Here is a 19314-nt window from a genome sequence, read left to right as displayed (position 1 = left end):
ACTTTAGTTTTCAGGACAACGAAAATGAAAAATTTGAGTCTACCGGATCATCACCTTCCGGAGGAACATACAGCCTCCTCCTTCAGGGTATAAATTACAATGAAGATGACATATTCCTCTGAATTTTCTTAAGCAGTTCTTCCAAAAGTTATTAAGCAGACTTCCATTGGCAATGACAAGGAATAAGTACGATACGCTTGTAGTTTCACATCAGCATCCAAGGCAGGAGACAATCTCCTGTCCCACTTTTAATGTAGCCTTTCTGTGCAAGGATGATTCAGAAAGGGAAGCGAATCATGTCAGATAATCTTCCCGAGGTGTGTCAACGCTTGCCATGATTCAACTCTTTGCTACCAACAGGCACACCCGCGTCTGTTATCAGACTCATGCAACTTGTTCCAAATTCCTTTCCGACACGTTTTATTCCACTATTTTCTGGCTTTCTTTACGTCTGTATTTTCATTATTTTTAATTCCTTATCTTCCTTCGTTCATTTGTTTATATCAAGTGCCTCTGTAACTGAGTTCCTTTCATACCCAGGGTAAGATCGTTGCCATGGCAACATCGGTACTTATTTAATGACGTTCAATCCGGGTTTTGTTAAACTTTGTTGAGGAATTTCCGAAATATTCTCTCGTTGGCTGTTGCGATGTGACCGCAAACTCGGCCGCTGACTTAAGAGTATCGCCCAGAGACCACACGACGTCATCAAAATCTGAATTTGTAAAGAGGAAAACGAATCAGGAAGTCACATAAATAAGGTCCCGGCTATTAAACTGAAGGGCAGTGTGACTCTTCGTCACTGTTTATCTTAACGCATTGTGAGTCATGACTGCAGATAACCTCCGGGATGTTATCAGCCGATGCAGTAGTGGCCGGCGTATGCATCCGAGAGTCCCAACCATAACGCGCAACGTCCATCTACAAGGCAGCGTCTTAGCAGAACATCGGAAAAGACGTAGAAAAACTGTAAGTTGCACAGATGACCATTAAAATGCAGGAAACGTTTCTGGACAAAATATTATAATCCTGGACACTTCCCGTTACCTGCCGTCCACTTAGCAAGCAAGACCGTCTTCTTGTATTGTAAAAACCGGTTGACATTTCAGATGCACGTTCTGTCTCGCCGATGTTTCGTAAGTGCTCATTGCTTCCATCATCAGGGAGGAAGTGGGCTTCTCGGAGACTACACGGCCAACACGAGAGCCTGAAATCTCACTTGGCAAGTGTGAGGTCGTGCCTGTGGTTGGCTTTAGTTAAGCCGGCTTCAGGTAGCAGAGGTGCTGCTGGTGGCGACGCTGGTAGATGGAGGTCACAGTCAATTTCCAGAATCTCTTTTCTCTCATTCGTTCTGCATTTGCACGTCAGTAACATGGAAGGATTGAATCTATGCGTGTTCACTCGTGTTGGGTTCGACCCCCAGACAGGACAGTGATGACTCAGTTTCCAAGGAAACCGAACATGGCCGACCGTAATCGCGTGACCTCAAACAACATGTCACATCCGAGTGTGTAATATGTGGCCCGAGAGCCAAGGCAAGCCAAGCCAGTGGGACGGTGCTGATTCACTAAAGCGCCCGTGTTAAGAACTACTACTGCAGTTGATTATTGGATGGTTTGATGTCGTTGTTTCAACTGCAGATGTTATTCTGTTCAGTATTTTCATTTGTAGACGAAATAATACGCCCAAAATTTCCATCTGGCTGCATGAGAGTACGATATTTATACTTGTCTCTTGTCTTCTTAATTTTAATTAAAGAAATAAAAATTAAAATACAATAAAGAAAATAATTTTAAACCAAAACCAAAATTGTGGTTGAACACAAGTCCTACACCTTTCATTCCAAAAATGTTTCAATGCACACGAGAAAACATCCCAATGTTTCTGCCTACCGTCGTTTCTGCCCGAAAAACAACTACACAAAATGTAATAAATAAATACATAAATAAACTGAATCTGCGATTAAAGTGACGTCACGATCACAGAGAAATGCCAGTCGGTACGCGCGCGGGTTACAAGCCCTTCTGCGTTGCTATGGAAATAAAGTGGTCAATAGCTGAAGAGGCCAGCACGCAAGTTCTTGTGTTCTGTCGTGACCTACTCTGCGCACGGGTCGATGTTCAGCCTTGTCTTGATTATCAGTTCCCATAATGCCTTGCCACGATAATTTTGGAGGCTGGCATTTATTATAATGACGTGTTTGCCTCCCGTGTTGTAGGAAATGGCTCCGTAGCTAATGAGTTTCAAGGGCAACGCGGAAATATCAGCCAGGAGCAAGGCCGAGTGAAGTGACTCACCGCCTGCTTGATTGATCCGATTGCATGCCCAGGCCCCGTTCACAAACTTTACTTTTAATACAAGTAGAATCGTTCCCATTTTCTGTCTACGTCACAAAGACGTAAATAAAAATAGCATTTCGCCAACAAACTGTCGTAAACCCAGCGTTAAAAATTATTTCGGCTACAAACTAATTTCTTTTATAAAACACACAAAATCATCGCAATTTTAAATCGACAGGCCTTTCTTTCGCGTTTCTCCCGCGGCGGTAGGCAACCCACATGACGGGAGCCACTGTTGCGCTGCAGTGAGAAGAGAGGTAATGCTTAGAACACATTGAGCTCGGATCACACAACTAAAATACATGTGACATCCAGAACGCCTTTGGAACGTCAGTGTCCTCCAAAGAGGACAACTTTCCTATCTGGCTGATTCAACAGATGCTGTCTCTGCATCTCAGATGATATTTTAACGCGATCAATGAAATCAGAAGGATATGGAGGTATAGCTCCATGGATTCTTAAATTCGGCACAACATTGAGGTAAGTGTTTTACCCCTGTTTTAAATAAAGCCAATGGCCATTGGCCTGTGAGACCAGAAAAGCCCCCGCCTTTACGCTGTGGCGAAGTTGAAGTTTCCGGCCTGCCGGGAATCAAACTCCGATCGTCCAATCCGCAACCAAAAATTTTCGGGTCTTTCGAGACGATTTTCAGGAATGTCTTATCGGTCCACTTTCGATTCTCTCTGAGTGTACGTGTGTGTGTTTTGTAAAGTGCAAAAACCAGAACAAGTTGAATTACGTCTTCCTGATGGTGATTGGATTAAGGCGCGCCACCCACCATAAAATAGCGGGGTGAATTAAATTAGCAATTTTAACCCCCGTCGCTCTATTAGGCCTTGTTTAAAATGCCCCTGGGGTCCTGTAAACTACCCTTCACTCTCCACATCTTAAGCTACGTGCGTACGTGATGGTGAACATCCAACCCTACTGCATCTCGTGTAACACAAAAACACTTGACAGAGACACTTCTGCGGTGCTCCAAGCAATAACTCGGGCGGTCCACCGAGGAAGTCCGGGTTCGAGCCCGAGTGCGTTCATGTGGGAACCGCTCGGGACAAGAAATAAATGGCACTGGGACAGGTTTTGTTTCGAGTACCTCGGCTTTAGCTGTCACTTATCATTCTACAGCTTCTCCACATCAACTGACGTATCACCCGGGGGACCGACAAATGAAGACTTGAGGTTCTCACAGCGGTGAGTATGAAGATTTCCGTCTTCTGGGTTATTGCGCTGTGTAGTCTGGTCGATGTTTACCAACGTTTCGGAGGTCATACTGCCTCCGTCATCAGGGCGATGAGTATGAAGATTTCTGTCTTCTGGGTTGTTGCGCTGTGTAGTCTGGTCGATGTTAACCAACGTTTCAGAGGTCATACTGCCTCCGTCATCAGGGCGATGAGTATGAAGATTTCTGTCTTCTGGGTTGTTGCGCTGTGTAGCCTGGTCGATGTTTACCAACGTTTCAGAGGTCATACTGCCTCCGTCATCAGAGTATGAAGATTTCCGTCTTCTGGGTTCTTGCGCTGTGTAGTCTGGTCGATGTTAACCAACGTTTCAGAGGTCATACTGCCTCCGTCATCAGAGTATGAAGATTTCCGTCTTCTGGGTTCTTGCGCTGTGTAGTCTGGTCAATGTTAACCAACGTTTCAGAGGTCATACTGCCTCCGTCATCAGGGCGATGAGTATGAAGATTTCTGTCTTCTGGGTTGTTGCGCTGTGTAGCCTGGTCGATGTTTACCAACGTTTCAGAGGTCATACTGCCTCCGTCATCAGAGTATGAAGATTTCCGTCTTCTGGGTTGTTGCGCTGTGTAGTTTGGTCGATGTTTACCAACGTTTCATAGGTCATACTGCCTCCGTCATCAGAGTATGAAGATTTCCGTCTTCTGGGTTGTTGCGCTGTGTAGTTTGGTCGATGTTAACCAACGTTTCAGAGGTCATACTGCCTCCATCATCAGGGCGATGAGTATGAAGATTTCTGTCTTCTGGGTTGTTGCGCTGTGTAGTTTGGACGATGTTTACCAACGTTTCATAGGTCATACTGCCTCCGTCATCAGAGTATGAAGATTTCCGTCTTCTGGGTTGTTGCGCTGTGTAGTTTGGTCGATGTTAACCAACGTTTCAGAGGTCATATTGCCTCCGTCATCAGGGCGATGAATATTCATCGACCAGACTACACGGCGCAACAACCCAGATAACGGAAGTCTTCGATCCTGTACAAATGCATTCATTCATCACAAAGAATTAACTTGAATACAAGGAAAAACTAGCGTTGAAACGAACACAGTCACCTCCGTTGAACAGATTATCTTGAGTGCTGAAGGAGTAAGGATTTCGTAGGAGATGATCGTGGTGTGTTTAAAGGTGCTACATTGGCTTTGTCTGGGCCCTGAAAACCTCGCTAGTGCGGATAGACGGAAACGCGGCTGAGATTTAAACCGGATACCTCCTTAGCGTCACCGCTGATCTAATCCACAAGCACTGAAGATCAGATACGCCAGCGTTTCTCCCACCTCAGAAGTTCGCAGGGACAATTTTTTTTATTTTTGTCGTGGAATTATAACAGGATACGTACAAACGCATACAATTCTTTCGAGAGGGGTAACAGTGAGTGGTGGTGCATTTAAATGGGGTAATTAAACACAAATCCAGCTTCTGGCTGCGAGAGACATCTGCTGGTGTCGGGGTGATTAATAGAGTGCGGCACCACAACTTCATCTGGGAGTGATTCACCAGGCGCCCGCATCCAACATTAACGACGCACTTTGGTGAGACAGGTGAAGAAGGATAATGTATGGCCTCTGGAATCCACTTTACTGGCAGAATACTGAAGCGTTGAGCAAGACATGTAGCTCGGGGTCGGGAAAACGAGAAATACGCACAGAATTTTGGTGTGGAAACCTGCCGTTTGGAGGAGTGAAATGGACAAAAGGCACTATGTCGGCCAGACTTAACCCTTTGGAATTACATAATTAGTTCCTTGCATTAATCGCCCGTTGGTCCATTCGTTCGCATCCAGCGAAACAAAAACAAAAAAAACACGATTTCCAGGAAACTTCTACTTTGGTAAAAACTGTAGAAATGTCTTCTTCAGACAAGCTGTGCGGGTCGGGGCAGGTTATCTCAGTGTCAGTCAGGTCACGACTCACTATGACGCACTGCTACTGACACAGACCGGGCAACAAGGGCACAAGACACTTTTCCCGTCATATTTACATTTGTCCGAAACGCAAGGCAAATACTTGCATCAAAATGCGAAAGGAACAAACACAGCGTGAACACCGAACGCCGCCGGATCAATTACATAAGCTACGGGTTGGGCGACCAAGACCCGATTTTCGGCAAGTTCAGTTCTTGGGCCAAAAAGTACCTCGTGCTGGATTCGTCTGGCTCGCGACAGGGACCAATGACAGGCTTTTGAGAACACGCTAATGAACCTTCAGGTTCCATAAAAATATTGTGAGTTGACTAGCTGAGCGACAGTTAGCTTCTCAAGATTGAGTCTGCTCCATGAAGTTATTTCACAGGATGTGAGGACTCGACAGTCAGTTTTAGTTTCCGTGTTTCAGATATTTCACTCTTCGTTTCCATGGTTACCAGTGAGACGAATACCATGAGTCAGAGAGCAAAGCTATACATATGCAAATGGAGGTACGTTTGTTTCACACGTACCTAAGAAGACACGGGTGATCCGTGAGTCAGAGAGACCTTGACCGGAATAGGATCTGATCGGGTTCACTGATGCAGACAGTCCGCCGCCTCGCCCACGTCTACTGCAATCAGTTGTTGTTGTTTTTTTGTAATGCTTTGAAATCAAATCAGCATTTCAAAACTCGAAATTAGCAAGTTCATGCCTTCAGAAAATGTCACAATATCCCCAACACCATAGGACATTAGGATTTCGGGGTACGAAATATTTCCTCAGTTAAATCGAGACAACAACAGTATCTTCATTTTGTTCGTTGTTGTCTTTGTTGCGATAGAGTGAAGTCTTACAAGTGCTTATTTTATTATTTATTTAGTGTTCTGTCTGACGACAGGTCCATATGAACAGGATCCTTCCATCCTTTTCTCGGACTGGGACCTGTTCATATACGTTCTTGGCAGATGATCCAGAAGTGGTTTGCCATTGCCTTCTTCTGTGTGTGAATGGAGAAACCGGGGAAGCCCCCGGAGGAAAACTCCGTGTTGCCTAGACCACGGCCTTGCCCAACACAAGTTATAAATTCGGGCACCGCCGGGAATCGAACCCGAGACCCCCAGGATTACAAGGCCAGCGTTCTAACCGCTAGACCACCGTGGCACGGTTACAAGTGCTTATCAACAAATATGAAAGGAAGCAATGGGCAGGACATACAGCACGAATTAAGATGAGAAATACGTATAAGATTTCTTTAATTAACTTTGAATATTGGAGGAGAAACTTTTGACGGACGAGCGGGAGTGTTATCGTCAGACCGCCTCATCACAGCAGACTCAGACAACACGATTTTCCTCTGCACGTGCTCGCCCTTCTGGTGGCACACGTGGAAAATGCACCTGTCCGTCTGTTACATCACAGGAAGAAGGTTTATTCAAGAGGGAAAGGTACTCCACGTCTCTTCCATTAGGCTTGACAGACAGACAGTCCCAGAGGCTTTGCAATTAATTACAACGAGGCCGTGGCAGATCTGACTGCAAATCCACTGCTAGATCCGTCAGCTCCTTGTCCCTGTCTCGCCGAACAGTCAAACAGTGCATCGCGTTACTCAGTTGTTTCTAGGTGTGTCTCGTTACTGTATCGCCATGGAAACGTGACAACAAAACAATGTGGCACGCTGCGGGGAGGAATGCGGCAGCGTCTCCTCTGTGGCACGCGCACAATGGCTGACCGGGACTCAGAATTTCCATGGAAAGTTTCTGTTGGATCCATAAGGAGTCCGATCGATTTTATGGGTCACGTAACGTCGTCACGGTAACAAACCCCTGCCCACGAATAAAATTTTTCACAATTAACTTGTTGTTCTCCATTTCAGCACTACGTCCCATCTATTCCTAGATCATCCTAGTGAGGTTTTCCAGCCAGAATTGTACGTGGCTGTTCTGTTCCCCCATGAATGATGCTGCCTCATCCCTCAAAGAAATGAACAACAAATACAAATCTTAAACCTTCGCATTATGCAGTTTTTTTTTCCAACCCCCTGTTACTTCATCCCTCTTCGGTCCATTTATTCCTCCTCAGCCTAAAATCCGCTTCCCTGTTAAAATTCGCTATGCAACTCTTGTGCCCTGCCATCACCGCAACTTCCTCTGCATTTTACTGCCGTAAGAAGGCGGCGGCATCTGAAGGCAGGCCAAGGCAATTGTCACACAAGCAGATGACGATCATCGCCGCGTTCACTCCGTGATTCATCAAGACGTGGCAAAGAAATGATGACTAAAGAACATTGAGCAATCGGGAGGCCACTGAACCGCTGTTATTCCTGCCTTCCGAGGCGACATCTGGGGTGCTTCGCCGAGTTTCTCAAGACGCACTGGACAAAACTGGAAGAGAAATTGAAGTCTCCGCGGTGTCCAAGTACCGCGCCTCGACTGGGTCACTCGCGAAGAACGAATGAGCCCCGGGTGCCCTGGCTGGAGTCCTGTGGTTCTCTGCACGAGTTGAATAGAAAATTAATCCTCTTTCTCCGCCGGAAATCGAACTGCTGTACATGAAGTGGACTCAACTGGCTACAGAGTCCAAGAACAGTCGCGTGCCCTGAAACCAGGAATCTATTTCTTGCTGAATAACATCAGTGTCCAGGTCTGTTGAGAGAGTTCGTTGTATTTGTAGGGATTTACGTAGTGAATGTCGGTGACAAATTAAGACCTGGTGACGTGGGATGTTCAATTCAATCACGCAGCACGCAATGATAACGCGATTCCTGAGTCCTACGCAAAAGTGCGAGCCAGAATGGCTGGTGGGAAGCTACGGGAAGTTCGTGTTCAGAGAAATAAAGCAGGAAAATCAACAATTAAAGACAAATATCGTTAATGTTCCTTCCTTTTTCGCTTACATTTATCAATTATTTATATTCCTTTCCTCCGCTCTTTGCTCTGTTTCTCAGTTAATATTCTCTCTTCTTTGTTTATTCCACCCTTCAAGGATGACGTTCACAAAGATTTTCTAACCCTCTGTTCTGCACGTCACTCGTTTCGTCACGACGAGCGACGTCATTATCATTCTGGTCGATTTTCGTCATAGATGTTTGGCGTGACAGTATCCCCCCGCCTGCGTGCTACCAGGCACAGAAATAACTTTCTTAATTTACAGATGTGAACAATACATAAGCTCGTGTTCAAAGAGCGGAGTACAGCTGTGGGCAGATGCACGTCAGGAGATACGTACAAGGGTAGACAGAACACAGAAATTCAAATTCAACAAACCCTCGATTTCACGGACCCCCCCCCTCCCCCAACCGTAATTGAACGTTAAAACGAGGGTTTCTTCCGATTAAGCAAAGGAATCAGTTTCTTACGCACCCCAGGGGAAATATCTTCTGGTCACTTCGCGCGGAGAGGACCGCGAGTCACGCCGTTGGGAAACCGAGATTTTCTGGAATTCGGAGCTATCCATGACTCAGAAAAAGGGGTGGTCACGTGAACTAGCCTATGACACAAAATGGCGCAACGCCTCACAACAACTCATCTACAGTTTAACTCAGAAGCAAACCTAGTGTGGACGCTGGAGGTACGGATGGCTGAAGAATTCTTCAAATCTTCTCAGATATTCGGTAAATACAAACTCAGTTTTTACTACCAATATTTTTATCACCATAATAGCCACGGTGGTCTAGCGGTTAGAACGCTGGCCTTGTAATCCTGGGGTCTCGGGTGCCCGAATTTATAACTTGTGTTGGGCAAGGCCGTGGTCTAGGCAACACGGAGTTTTCCTCCGTGGCATCCCAACAATTACTCCATTCACACACAGAAGAAGGCAATGGCAAACCACTTCTGGATCATCTGCCAAGAACGTATATGAACAGGTCCCAGTCCGAGAAAAGGATGGAAGGATCCTGTTCATATGGACCTGTCGTCAGACAGAACACTAAATTAAAAAAATAGTGTTTTTGTCTCGGGCCGTAGGTACACAAATCTCTGTTTTGTACAGACCACAGACCTATTGAGTAACCTTTTAAACATGTAATTCAAATTAATTTGTGTTACAAAATTGCTAATCAATGCACCGACATGTCAGACCTCATACTGAATACCATTCTTGTGGCGAAAGGGCTACCTGTCCTCTTTACGTGCACTGGAAAGATCATTTGCTTTGTCGGGAACGACTTCTGGGCATAAACGTGTACCGAACCGGTGACGTATCGACTGCTGGCACTTAAAAGATTAATACAATTCAATCTAAATACTCGTAGAATTGCGTAGCTTCTCGTAAAATGCTCCTCGACACTGAATTCAAAATCAGAAGTCGTAAACATATTCATATATATTATCCCTTAATGCTCAAAACCAATTTCTGGCATTACCATGGCAACGGCCATATCACGCATTCATAAAATGTAACCCATAATTCCTTAAGGCAAGCACGACAGAGCTTTCCTTCGAAACCTACAAAAACGCACAGCGTCACAACGAGAAACTACTGAACCCTTATCGAAATTAAACAAAAGCGCTCTGGACAAGACTATCTGCCAATCAAACGCGTCCTTGCGGCCTATTACCTCTGACACAGCCTCCTACATTATCCGCTATAGATAGATCCATGCCCACTCTTAAGTTCTGTGATAACCATATCTCCGCGAGATTTCCAATCTTTTCAATACAGATCGCTGATAGCAAAACATCTCTTCACACAAAATTGCCATATAAGGACACGAAAGAATACATCTAAATGCGCAACGCATGCTTTCAATTGTTTCATTATCGTTGAACGATGACAGGCGAAACAGGGTCTGATTCAGAAATACGCCAATTACAGCTATTTCGCAAGGGGTGTACAATCATGGTGGGAGGGACGGATGGGGCTATTTCCAACTAACCGAGGAGGAGGGAGGGAGGGACGGGAGGAAAATCGTTAAATTATCAGCATCGAAAAACAAAAAAACACATTCCATATTAAATCTGAGCGGTGCAGATGTCAGTGACGCTGTTCTTCTTGGTTGTGACGCCATGTAGATACCGACGTTTCGGAGGAGCCTACTGCCTTCACAGCTCTTTTTTCCTTCTTCTTTTCTCTCTATCTTTGTCCTCTCTAGTGTTCTTTGTATCATTCTTCCTCTTTCTTTATAAATTTCGTTTCTGCCTTATTTCCTTCCATGCTCCGTCTTTCCGAGTATGATTTCAGGTTCTCAAGGCGGTGAGTACGAAGACGTCTGTCTTCTGGGTTGTAGCGTCGTGCTGTAGCACGGGTCATCGCCCTGATGATGGAGGCAGCAAGGACTTCTGGAACGTCGGCAAACTCCTACCAGACTACACGGCACTACAACTCAGAAGGAAGTCGTCTTCGTTCCGTCTTTTTGTTTGTGTAAACAACAAACCATCATTTAAAACCGCGATCTGACGCATGCGCTATGCATAGTCGACCGATTCAGTTCATACGCCATCATGACGCATGGATAGATAATTCAACCGATTCTTAAATTCAGCTCCAGATGGAATAAATTAAATATTATTTCAGAGTAATTATTGTTTTAGAGGCACTCATGAACAATGTTCCCTGTATTTATTAATTTCCCCCCCCCCCCCCCCCCGATATAGAATAAAATCTCTTAAGGCGTGCTCTTCTGTTCCACCGAAAGTCAATAATAACAAAGCGCCGGAAAATAAGAAACCGCAGTGTGACTGAAGGTCGGTCACTAAAAGTTACAACTCGAAAAGGCACACACGCAGTTGCTCAATCGAATGTATACAACTGCAATGGCAGTTCCAGTAATCGGCGCAATTGTAGAGGCCCTGATGACGTCACGTAGACGGCCTTCGTGAAACTTCCACATTTGTTTCCTTCCGTCGGCCTTTGAGCCGGTTTTCTGCATTGCATTGCGCATTGCATGCATAGACAGTGCGAGTTCTGTGATAAAATGAAGAGGACGAACGCAGTGCGAACTATTATCGCTGTCGAGGACCTGCATAAACGTGAGTATACCCTCAAATGTGAACTGAATCTCCTGTTCTCGATAGCGCTGCTGGTATTAAATCGATACCAGTAGCAATCTATCGATAGCGCGATAATCAAGATAAGGCGAAGAAAATTAAACACGAGTTTTATGGATTAAAATAAATTAATTACGGATGGTTTACGCCTACATTCCCTTCTCATGCTGCCCGCGGTACTCAGACGTCACAGGGAAATTTCCTGATCCTGCGTCATTTAAAGACCAAAAATTTTCAGCCCGTATCTAGAATTTGGCTTAGACGTGTTCATGACTTTTAACCCATAGACAGGTTTAATAAAATATATAACGGAGAAGCTAAAATACATGGACAATTTACGATACATAGGCGTAAATGTGAGGATAATATTAAAGTGGATCTTAAAATAACATTGTATGAGGTTATAAACCATTCAGTACGGTCAGTTGGCGGTCTTTTGTGAGCACAGTAAATTTTTCTTACTATCCTGTAAAAGATGGGTGTTTCGGCCAGGTGACCGACTATTAGCTTCTCAAAAATGACTCTGCTTCATGAAGTTGGTTTAGTTACTGACGTTAATAAACAGTGTGAGGTCACAGTGGCCTCGCGGTCTGAGGCGAGGGCCTTGTGCCGCCTGGTCACTGGGACCGTGGGTTCGAATCCCACTAAAGCCATGGATGTTTGTCCTGTGTACAGGTAGAGGCCTTGCGACGGGCCGATCCCTCGTCTAAGGAGTCCTACCAAAATGTCTATAGATCGAGCCAACGAAGAGTTGGGACCCTCAGTGTTCAGGCACTTGAAGAACGGGTCGTTCCCAGTATCCAAATACCAGTATCAATAAAGTGTTAAATTCATTAAGGGTCCAATGAAAAACTTTCGCAAAGAATGTATGTTACTCCGTGTTGTCTGGTAGTAGCTTACCGATGTTTCACTGATGATGAAGGCAGCAAGTACCTCTGAAACGTCTTCCAGACTACACGGCGTATCAACCCAAAAGAAAGCCAGCCATCCTTAAGGCGATTTAGTTTGGTTTCCTCAACACGAAGCAATTTCTTTATCCTTTGGGTAACCACCACCTCGCTGTCGTGGGGTTAGAGTTTCCAAAGGCCCAAGAGGATGTTGCATTACTTCCGGTTTCACTCCGGAAATGCGTTTCACTTTGACTTGAGTGCTATTATCGTTTTACCTCACAATTCTCTTCTGTTTCCAGCAGAAAGCGGCTCTCCCATTCAGTTGCACAGAGGACGTCTGAAAATGAAAATGTTCTTCCGGTCCTGGGGTCGACGCCAGAGCAGCGCAACATTCCCGCGAACACGCCATATCCCGCTCGTGGAGATTGGTGCAGGTCAGTGACTTCTCAATGTGCTTAACCCCTTAATGCTCCACCCACTGTAATATGCCAGTGTTTAGAATGATTCCCCGACGAAACAGCGATTATTTCCTCAAACGGCGTTAATGCTCGTTGTCATGGAGACGTGCCTGATTCTTTTTTACGTTAGAAATGGATTTATAAATGTAATTTATATGATCTCCAATGGGTTAATACTTGGCCATCAATGAGATGGTACGTCTGAGTAACCACGAAGCTATTATTGACTCATGACGCACTCCAAGAAATAGTTTACCAATATTTGACAAATCATCAAATGAAATCATCCCAAAGACTCTCTGTCGATAAGTCAGTGAGGTCGCGGGTTCAAATCTCGGCCTGCAGGCTGACTTTTTTTTTTATTTGTAGTGTTCTGTCTGACGACAGGTCCATATGAACAGGATCCTTCGATCCTTTTCTCGGACTGGGACCTATTCATATTACGTTCTTGGCAGATGATCCAGAAGTGGTTTGCCATTGCCTTCTTCTGTGTGTGAATGGAGTAATTGTTGGGATGCCACGGAGGAAAACTCCGTGTTGCCTAGACCACGGCCTTGCCCAACACAAGTTATAAATTCGGGCACCCGAGACCCCAGGATTAGAAGGCCAGCGTTCTAACCGCTAGACCACCTCATCTTATTATTATTTAGTGTTCTGTTTGAGGACAGGTCAGGTCCATATGAACAGGATCCTTCCATCCTTTTCTCGGACTGGGACCTGTTCATATACGTTCTTGGCAGATGATCCAGAAGTGGTTTGCCATTGTCTTCTTCTGTGTGTGAATTGAGTAATTGTTGGGATGCCACGGAGGAAAACTCCGTGTTGCCTAGACCACGGCCTTGCCCAACACAAGTTATAAATTCGGGCACCGCCGGGGATCGAACCCGAGACCCCAAGATTACAAGGCTGACTATCCAGAGTGAAATTTGAGGACTACGCGGTGTCACTTGAAATTTAAGAAGTACATAAATGTGTTGGCCAAGACGTTCTTACAAAGTTTTACGAAAGTCCGCGAAGTAGTTCCGACGACAGACGGGGATGTTTCAGAAAGCTAACGGAGCTGAATCCATTTCGCAGTTCAGTTCTGGGTATTCAACTGAACGAGCAGGCAGCGGGTATGGAATACCAAAGTACAAAAATGGAATACTCTGTTCGTAATGAACATTCCTGTCTTCAAACAAATCTGTGACTCACAGATCACTTTAAATTTCTGTTAGGTTAGTGATTTAGGCCGTCAGTACGCCATTACCCTATTGCGTCACGTCCCCCTGGCGGCGTTTCTGCTAAATAACTATTGAGGCGAAACAGAAGACATACGAGACGCGGGAAAAGGACAGTTTCTTATTACTAATAACTATGACAACGAGGTCAGCTGCAATCACAGCCCTCTGTAATGCATTCGCCAGTGGTATACTTGACACAGACCGCTAAGCTCGTTTGTTTCTGAACGCCAGAATTCCTCCTCGTGTTACAATAATTGTTGTGACTGCTTTCTCAAGGAGACGGTATGGAGGCCACGAGAGCAACAAGATGGCGGAGAGGTGCACCAGACCTTGGTATGACTCTCTGCTTACAATATTTTGCACAAACATGTTTATTCAGGGAGGGAAAGTCCTTCAACGTTCAACAAAACATTAAATGATAATCTTTATGACGCATTGTTAAATCAAATGTTGAAGGACGACGTCTGCTCAGTAGTTTGAAATATCTCGAATATCTGTCCACATAATAAGCATGTGTTGGCATGGCGGGCGAACGTTTGCTGTCAAGGAATTTTGGGGGCAATGTGAGCCAATATTTGCGACTTGTGTGCGTGTGTCTTTATAACCGGTGCCATGACAATCCGGTTAAAGAATTTTTGGCTGAAGCCCATCCCCCACCCCCAAATAATGATAACTACCAAAGTATATTTAAAATTTCAAGTAAAACCGGTAAGAAAACGTGACTCGACTAGGACTCTGATTATACGTGCACAATCCCAGAACGCTGTTAAACTACGTTTTGTCATTGGATTATAAATTTAAGTCACCTGTATATATGAGAAATAGGGAAGGCTTTTAATATTCTGCCCGTAACTTCCTGATAATTTACAAGTATTGAATCTTTGGAGACTCAAAATGCTCCATGCAGCAGTGAGTGCTCTAAGTACTTGTCTCAGGAGACAAAAAGCTTTTAAGACTTTTGAGTGGATTAGACGACAGCGTTACCTCCAGTGGCACATACAAGATATTTGTAGGTTTTAGCGTCGTCAAGGAAAGCAGCTCTTGATGTAAAGACCCCCCCCCCCCCAACCGAAGCTCCCGTTCATCAAGTGTTCGTAAGGGTTCCTAATAATTTCCTGAAGTGCACGGTCTTGTCTCCAGTTGTCTGTTACCTTGATAGGCACACACAGGCCGGGGGGAAGGTAAACTAAAAGGCGGACGGATGTAGAATAAAAAGGTGTCCCCCAAGAGGGGGGCAAGAGGGGGACCCGGAGAGCGGTCGACCCTGGAAGGTCGCGCAACAAACAGGTTCGCTATCAAACGACCGCCAAATCTTTTAAACCAAAGGCTGACTCATTGATTATTCAGCAATTCCGTATGAGAATCTAAAAACTCTGGTCATACAGGTGATTACCAACCTTTCGGAGAGGAATTTCTCGCTTCCATTTTCGGCTGAATCGTTGGTACACACCTTTTCGTATTTAGCCGGTAAAGAAATTACGAAACCCGATTCCGACAAAGTTCCATCTACCCTCTTCCTCACAACCTCTTTCCCTATCTTCTTGTTAAACCTTCCATCCCGTACTCGGTTTACCAATTGGTCGCTTTACAAATATCTTCTACCGCGACAACTCCAGGAAATTTCCCCACCAAAATAACGCATTTGTTGTGTCCTCCGTCCGTGCCGCATGCCCAGTCCATCATATCTTCCCGACATTCTCTGTCCTGACAGTACCAGGTGACCTGCATGCATCGTTGTGTAATGTCATAAACTCCTAACTCAGGCAAAAGGAACCCCCTCCAAGTCTCTGGGCTCAAACTCAGTTTCGGCGAGGAGTCCGCTTTCCTTCCATCATCACCCCAAATTTGAAAAGCACATCCAAAAACACATTCACCGAATTCAGCGGTGAATTCAACATGTCACGTGACGTGGTTACTGAGGACGGCATTCATTTGTTCCCTGGTCACGTGACCTGCAGACGTCCTAATTGTTTTAGCACAGTGCAAAGTGAATGCGCAAACACTCTGCTTACGTAATGTGTTTAGTCACACCTGCAAAGCGATAAGACGTCACATCGCGCAAAAAAAAAATCGGGGAATGCTTGCGAGCATTCGGTTCAATATCTTCCGTCTGGTATCCACAAAAATTTTCTTTAAAACGTATAAATCATATATATATTTATTATTCAAGTCTATACACAAACTTTTAAATTGTTGATGTTAAAATTTAAAATTAATATTAATATTCTGCGCCATTCATCGTTATCTCGATGTTACAATATTGCGCTATATATTACTACATGTTTCAATGTCATAGCATCATCTTCAGGTTTTTTATCTTTAAAACTATTCTATATTTATTAATGCAAGCTTTTCATTGATTTATTTGTTTTGTAGATTACTGTTGTGGGTGTTCCTTTGATCTTCTTATTATTTTGCATATTATGTTAGTTGTTCATTATTCAAGAGTTTGATGTGCAGTGTGTCCCCGTCTGATCAGGTGAATGTCAGTTCATGGACTCAAGTTTGTGTATAGACTTGAATAATAAATATATATTTGAATTTTAAACACAAACATGACGCATCTAAACTATAAACTTAATAATAAGTATAAATCATAGTTTTACTGAAATTTTTTAACGTGAAACTTATTCTCTGAGGCAAGAACGGTGCACGAGAACATGGGAGCCGAGTCCTGTTCCAGATTCGTACACCTCAGCTGCTTGATCGTTGAGACGTGTAGCACGCATGGGATAGGTTATAAACAACTGTAAAATTTTACGAAGAAAGAAACTGAAGATAAATCCCTGGAGCCCTGGATGTGGATGGGAGAGAAATTCGTCTTCGGGCTAGTTTCTAGTCATCTGGAGACACTGGAGACGTATAAATAAGGACGTTCCTACGTTATCTTCTTCACAGAAATAAAATGTTTCGACTCCATCATATCCGGAATTGTTTGCCGGAAGTGACGTACGTCACCCACACATGCAATCTGTTTGAACTGACATTGCAACGGTCCTCGGTTTGTTTCCGAGAAACCCGAGAGAAGTGGACCACAGCACGAGAGAGAGGGAGCATTACAAAACACGGTGAGATTTGAGGTTCTCACGGCTACGCGTATGAAGAGACTGTCTTCTGGGATGTTGCGCCGTGTAGTCTGGTAGAAATTGACCGACGTTTCAGAGGTGGTTATTGGCTCCATGACCACGCAGCACCCTGATGCTGGATGTAGTGATCATTTTCTAACAGACCGACTGCACGTCGCAACATCCGACAACTAGCCTATTTAATACTGGATGGACTTCGGTCCTCCTCCAACGACATCGAACTGGCATTCTGCCTCGAGCGGTAAACCGAGGCCCTTCGGTGCTATTTTCGCCGTTTCATTCAATCACGCGAATGTTTTTAACTGACATACAATTAATTGTAGATCGTGGACTTCATACTCCAAGCATGTTATTGAAGGAAATTGCTAATACGGTCATAAACAGCATATGAAGCTTCGCAATCGATGCGAGGGACAGAGACGACCATGAATGTTGATGACTCAGGATTCTCTGACGTCATTGTGAATCGACCCGGGCGGGAGGTGAACTCAACCGGCAACGCTGGTTCTCTCGCCATGGCCTCCTTCGATACGTCCTGCACTAAGCAATGTTTCGTTCGTATACGTCGACTGTCGCCTCGAAAACGTTACCAGATTCCATTAAACCTCTGAAGCCGAAGCTCGTCTCTATTTTATTTATGAATTCAGCCCGTACCGCATAGAAAACACAACTCTTCACCATTACAAAGATCGACGGGTTAACCCTCTGAAGCCGAAGGTCGTATAAATATTACGTAAGAACTCAGCCCGTACCGCATAGAAAACACTACACTTCACCATTACAAAGATCGACGGGTTAACCCTCTGAAGCCGAAGCTCGTATAAATATTACGTAAGAACTCAGTCCGTACCGCAGAGAAAACACTACACTTCACCATTACAAAGATCGACTGGTTAACCCTTTGAAACCGAAGCTCGTATAAATATTACGTAAGAACTCAGTCCGTACCGCGAAGAAAACACTACACTTCACCATTACAAAGATCGACTGGTTAACCCTTTGAAGCCGAAGCTCGTATAAATATTACGTAAGAACTCAGTCCGTACCGCGAAGAAAACACTACACTTCACCATTACAAAGATCGACTGGTTAACCCTTTGAAGCCGAAACTCGTATAAATATTACGTAAGAACTCAGTCCGAACCGCGAAGAAAACACTACACTTCACCATTACAAAGATCGACTGTTTGACGCTGTTTATGGAAATAATCGCTGTTTACAGTAAGAATATTACGCAACGAACTTAAAGCAGGTGGTACGTACAGTTACCGTAGGTCTTTAAATTGTTAAAGGGACGACACTGACACAAAAGGTTATCATTTAAAAACTTCTTCTGTTCTGTCCGTCGGAAATCGCCCGTATTTAATTGCGTCTGTCAAAACAATAAAAACGAACACGTATAATAACATTCTTATGACAACAATACTGTTTCTTCCCGCTGATTGGTGGTGGCATGCAACGAAGGCTGACGAAATTGAAAACGCAAACAAAATATTGGTCGGGAACCCATAGGGGGGAGAAACCGCCGGGGGACTTACATAAAGACGTATAAAAGACGATAATATTAAAAAATAACTTTTGATGTCTGATGTAAGATCTTGCCGTTACAGAGGCACAAACATTTCGCTAAAGTGCCGATAAACAGTTCATTTAAAAAAAATTCCAAGTTTTAATTTGAGAAATAACTCACAAAAATTTGTCAGAAAATTCAAAGCGTCTCTTGTAAGAACAACAAACATCTTAGTGGAGCAAACCCTTCTTCAGAATCTAACATTTGCTCAGCCAGCCAAGAAATTAACCACTGTTTAAGGAACGCGAAGATTCTTACCACAATTTTTAACGCGTGTGGTCAGAACCAGGAAGAAATCCGAGGAGATGAATTGCACTTGTCAGCGACAGAGCCAAGCACAGCTGAAGGGGAGAGAGACTCAAGAACGGAGCTGAGGAGTTCCTCCGTGTTGTCACTCTACTTGTTAACCTTCTGATTTGCATATCGGCAGGCAAGGCCGTTAATGCGACTGCTAACACTAGCCACCGCTTCATCGAGCAGTTTCTGAACAAAGAGCTTCTGACACGCCCATAACCGGAGAGTCGTGTCCACGTCCCATCTCCAAAAACCAGCGACGTATTTCGGTTCAATTTGCTGCTGAGTGCAGAGACTCACTATTGCTACTTGAAACAGCCCTCCAGTGGACA

General features: G+C 44.5%; 2 protein-coding genes across 6 annotated transcripts in view; one reads left to right on the top strand and one right to left on the bottom strand.

The window, feature by feature from the left end:
• Positions 1-19314, bottom strand: part of LOC110833316 (uncharacterized) — a 171075-nt gene that overhangs the window by 81831 nt on the left and 69930 nt on the right. The gene's annotated exons all lie outside the window — the stretch shown is intronic.
• Positions 8961-19314, top strand: part of puc (dual specificity phosphatase puckered) — a 59148-nt gene continuing 48794 nt past the window's right edge. The window contains exons 1-2 of one of the 4 annotated variants that reach the window (XM_022071237.2): positions 8961-9087; positions 12654-12785. In XM_022071237.2, coding sequence (XP_021926929.2) covers positions 8976-9087; positions 12654-12785 — 244 coding nt within the window. In that variant the 5' untranslated portion in view covers positions 8961-8975. Of the gene's footprint in view, positions 9088-11304; positions 11444-12650; positions 12786-19314 lie in introns of those variants that run through there. The other 3 variants (XM_022071236.2, XM_022071234.2, XM_022071235.2) reach the window with 3 other exon arrangements.

This window comes from Zootermopsis nevadensis, unplaced genomic scaffold, assembly GCF_977971745.1.
Source record: "Zootermopsis nevadensis isolate Lab colony 2312 unplaced genomic scaffold, Znev_1.0 Znev_ptg000012l, whole genome shotgun sequence".
Taxonomy (NCBI): domain Eukaryota; kingdom Metazoa; phylum Arthropoda; class Insecta; order Blattodea; family Termopsidae; genus Zootermopsis; species Zootermopsis nevadensis.
The sequence above is the reverse complement of the archived record's forward strand: the minus strand, read 5'-3'. Positions and strand labels throughout refer to the sequence as shown.